Source organism: Alosa pseudoharengus, unplaced genomic scaffold, assembly GCF_046254945.1.
Source record: "Alosa pseudoharengus isolate Yale_2024_CS ecotype anadromous, Long Island Sound unplaced genomic scaffold, YU_APseudo_1.1 YU_APseudo_1.1_scf_10, whole genome shotgun sequence".
NCBI classification, from domain to species: domain Eukaryota; kingdom Metazoa; phylum Chordata; class Actinopteri; order Clupeiformes; family Clupeidae; genus Alosa; species Alosa pseudoharengus.
The window spans coordinates 5,210,001-5,214,854 of NW_027468565.1; the positions used below are offsets into that span (position 1 = coordinate 5,210,001).

The following is a 4,854-nucleotide window of genomic DNA, read 5'->3' on the forward strand; positions in this document are numbered from 1 at the left end:
TCATTATCATACAGTATTGCTCTGTAAATATGTGTTGTGAATAATACATTCATGTTTGGTCTTGAATTAATACTTGTAATGTGGGCAACAGTCTGATTATGGTTTTGTTACAATTGAATATATCTGTGCATAGTTGTAGTTTAAGAATTAAACTGTAGCATAAAGTTATGATATCCACCTGGGCCACACCCATCCACCTCAGACAACAAAGGATCTGATGAGTCGGGGTGGCCCAAGTGAATGATAAAAGTGGAGGCTCTGGTGAGACGGGGTGGCCCAAGTGAATGATAAAAGTGGAGGCTCTGGTGAGTCGGGCTGGCCCAAGAGAATGATAAAAGTGGAGGCTCTGGTGAGTCGGGGTGGCCCAAGAGAATGATAAAAGTGGAGGCTCTTGTGAGTCGGGGTGGCCCAAGTGAATGATAAAAGTGGAGGCTCTGGTGAGTCGGGGTGGCCCAAGTGAATGATAAAAGTGGAGGCTCTGGTCCTCCAGGGCTCTTCGTCTTTCCCATCTTGGGGCTTCTTTTCCCATCTTCTCTTCTTTTCCATCTTGGACCTCTTCTCTGGGTCTCTCTCTTTTCCCCCTTTCTCTGTCTATCTCTCTTTCTCTCTCCCCCTTTCCTATCTCTGGGTTTGTATTGTTTTATCTGGTGTATCAGTTATCTCTAACTTGTCAAGTTTACCTCTGTGAATTGATTGAAGTTTTCTTTGCTACCATTTGCTACTTTGTTTCAGTAGAACATGTGATTTTTCTTTTACATTCAACTGAAGTGATATTGATTACATTTACCTTTACGGCTTAATGCTAAATAAATTGTTAATTTGCCTACCAATAGTATATTTTCAATTCTCGTAGTGTGCCATGCCATTCTCCTCCATAGCTGATAAACTAGTTACTTGGTAATTGATTGGTGATACAAATTATTAATCAAATGGAGTCAGATTAACGAGTATGTAATAACATCATTGCCATTTAACTCTTCACCCTATTTGTCCACAAAAGCTCTTTCAAGTGAGGATATAGCTCGATGTCTCTATGTTTCCGAGGCTATATATAATTTCTGAGCGTCTTACATGGGTGTTGTTCTACGAGAGTGCCTCTCTATTCATATGAAAAAATGCTTATGTGTGCAGTAGAAGCACAAACACAATGGTGATAACATGCATTGTGTGCATGTGTGAGTGTGTCTGTGTGTGTGTGTGTGTGTGTGTGTGTGTGTGAGTGAGAGAGAGAGAGTGAACGAAATGAGAGGCATTTTTTCGAGGTGTGTACTCAGGTACAAGACCAGCCAAAGACATCATGTGATGCCAACATAGTGGAAGCCTCTAAGGAGCCAATAGCTTATGGTTGCCAGGGCAACCTCCCAACCGATGAATCGCCAGGGTCTGACTGAAGGCTATTGACATGCAGGGGGGCTCACCTCGCAAGCAATTATTAATATGTATGTGGATCATCATCGATGACAAGCTCCAAAGGTCAGCTATCTGGCCGGGGATCTGTGGTCCACATGGTGCTACCCCGTTTAGCCCCCTGCTACCGGCCTCTGGTCTACCCAGGGGGGGCTTCACATGGAGGAGTAATCTACACCTGGTGTAAACCAAACGCCATTAGGGACGTGTTTGCTCATGATTATATCTACACGGCTTCATCCGTTCAGTACAGCACGCGTGCGTGTGTGTGTATTTGAGAGAGAGAGAAAGAGAGAGGCTGGGACTTAATAAATTCATAAGGTGATAATGATCTGAGCATGCAATAAATGGGCAATAAGTGTATGTGAAAATATATGTGCATATGTTACATAGGTTACAGCTGGGTGTGTGGTGAATGAATGGATGAATACCTTTGCTGCTTGCTCTGCCCTGAGACACAATCCTTGCGTAATGTGTGGCTGTGCGTGTGTGTAAGCATGTATTAATGTGCGTGTAATACCCCTGTGAAGTGCTGACGTGTGGGACTCAGTGAGACATACAATAAGGGGCCTTGTTTCTTTTCAAGCAGAATGAATGCGCTGGTCAGTGGTGCAAGCGGAACGCTGTTTGACTGGTGAAGCTGGAGCCCTACTGGGAAATTATTTTGTGGAGCAGGGAAAAAAACTATTGTGCTTGACCTTGCAAGGATTTCTCAATTTAAACAGTATTATTCCAGAATGACATGCTATCACGCTCTACCTGAAAGCGTTCCCCAGCAATGACTCCTGTTATCAGGGCGCTACAAAAGGACAGCCTGTTTTGCAAAGCTTATGTATACTTATCAAGACCCATGGTTTGCACTTCTAGTGCGTAATGGAAAACGGTCAGCTATGATACAGACGTTCCGGAGAACACCAGGCAGCTCATCTTAATTGTTTTTAACCACACTGTGACGTCTGTTGCGTCCAGGTAAACGAGATCCGGGTTGTTGCGGGGAGATGCACGAGTCATTAACACACACGGATCGCACGCAGCTTTCGGGAGAGCAGTCGTCCCAAGCCCTACGGCGAACAGCTGTTGCGATCAGGCCAGGCAGCCCCTGGCATAGCCCGGCAATCTGGTCCGTGTTTGCTGAATAAGGCAAGGGGGCAATGGGGGCCCGTAGGGACAACAAGGATGTTCACCCCTAGTGAGAACACCTCACCAAGAAGGTCAACTCACAGACCTGCTGACATCAACATTTCCAACACCCTGTAATTAGTTAAAACGTTACTACAAACGACTGATAGCCTAGTCAATGTACAATGTTCTGCTTCCATGTTTTCGTCCCATTGTCAAATACACTGATGGCAACGGCTAGGGCTAGCTATCTCAATCTCTGTAGGCCGCCAGCGTAGCCTATAGATGAAGCCCACGGTCGCAGAATTCCACCTGGACCTCTGCCAAAACACGTTTGAGTCAAAAGCCATGTCAAAAGAGCGCTCCCCGCGGGCCTACATTCTGTTTCGCACTCCGAACTGGAATGGTTTGCCTACCTTTCTATTTTGGCTGCTTACAAGGTCTTTGAACTTCTGGCATGCAAAGTCAATCCTCGAATCTTGCTGTTATTTGAGGATGGTGAACCGCATGGAACGCGTTAACTCGGAATGCGCTACACAGGTCAGGGCAGGCTGTTACGCCATGTCTGGATATGCCATGGAATAAAGAGGACATAACAACCCTAAGGCTGTTTTACCACACTTTTCCATCCCCGTTTGATTTCAATTGGTATTTCTTGTTTCCTGAAATATGTTAAATCTGTATGTTTAATTATCTACGAATTCCTCAAATCTGAATGACTGAGAAGCAAGTTGTAGTTTATTATCAGGTTCAACCAATGCGTAATAACATATTTATAACATTCGGAATGACTCATTTGGATGTACATCATGTTTAGCCTACTCATTATCTCTATGTGTTAGGGCTGTTGGAACTTCATAATAAGAAATAAATGATTTATGCTGCAGTTAAAAAAAAAACACTGTCACCACCACTTCACGCATGCCAACAAAGTCTTGCAACTCGTGTGCTGTGTACTGCTACAGCCGGCTGATGTGCTTTTCAATGTCAGCATAACCCCGCCGATGACAGAAGTCAAGATGCAACGTATGCGCTCCTGCACATACTGTGAGTTGACAGTTTGCCAACCTGCAGCCTTGTGTAATGGACCTTCGTACAGATTCCATAGTAATATTTTAAAGACTGTATTTGAAGGCATCTTAACAGCAGTAACAACAGCACCACGGGTAAATTATAAATGTTTAGAGTTCCCGCAACGAAACGCAATCCAGTGGTCGGGACTACATGATGATAGGCTTCTCGTTCGCCTATTTCCAGTTGTGCAATGTGGTCAGATAGGACATTTAATTATTTTTACACAATGTTAACACTGGTTTGACATGTTCTTTATTCCAAGCATAATATAATGTTGACACTACCAAGGGAATACAAATATATAACGTTACTTACCGGAACAGACATCTTGGGCTGCTTTCAGAGTCCACAGTAGGAACAGTTGGACGGAAGCAGAACTTACGAACGATTTCCAAGAGAAAAAAGGGCTGATTTCTTGTCCGCTCTTTCACTGACAGTCTATTCCATGCTTTCTGCTTCCAATGGCTCTCTTTGATATGTCCAGTTCTTTTGTGTATCGGGGACAGTAAAAATCACCTCTATTAGGAATACTTATCAAACACAGAGTAGCACACCAAACGCTGCGCAGGCAACCTCATGAAGGCTACGAAGAGTAATTTACAAATGCCCCGTGTCTTCACAGAATACACCACAAGCTCCAGTCGGAATATTTCCTCCGTTAAACGATTACCTTTCCTTTAGGACATGTAGTAAAACTGTAATTTCTTAATCCTCCTCGTGTTCTCAGACTCCCTACTGTCGCGGTTGGGTGTGTAGCTCCGCAGCAGGCACAGTACTACTCGTTCGGCTGTCTCTCTCTCTTTCTCTCTCCTGCGCTCTAATGATGGAATCATCAAGTTCTGTTTAAAGGGATGGCCACTCGTCCATGGGAAGCAGTAAAGGCTGAAAACCGGACAACTGACTGTGTAGGACCAGTCACGTAATGTTAATTAAACTGCTAGATGTAGGCTATTGATATTTTACAGAAAAAATATAAGCTACACAATGGTAGTTCGTGAAATACGCGTCAGCAGTACTGAGCTTTTGGTCAAATCTGGACCCAGAGTTTCCAGAGGTTGGATTTAAAGGGGATGTGTCCACTTTTTTTCGGACGCCAAAAACGGGAAATTACAGAATGCTACTATCTATTGAGAATTGACACACTTCTTGATTCCATTAATAGGCTATCAAATTTTGACCAAAAACATGAAAATTGGACTTAGTGGATTGGATTTAGTGTAAGAATAAATAGAAATGTCTGCAGATTCAAATAGC

The 4,854-nt window shown here is 43.7% G+C and overlaps 1 protein-coding gene across 1 annotated transcript in view; it reads right to left on the reverse strand.

The window, feature by feature from the left end:
• bcar1 (BCAR1 scaffold protein, Cas family member) overlaps window positions 1-4,398 on the reverse strand; it is a 79,317-nt gene extending 74,919 nt beyond the window's left edge. Inside the window, exon 1 of the mRNA XM_076303768.1 lies at window positions 3,916-4,398. Coding sequence (XP_076159883.1) covers window positions 3,916-3,927 — 12 coding nt within the window. The 5' untranslated portion in view covers window positions 3,928-4,398. The remainder of the gene's footprint in view (window positions 1-3,915) is intronic.
• Between the last annotated feature and the right edge of the window lie 456 nt (window positions 4,399-4,854).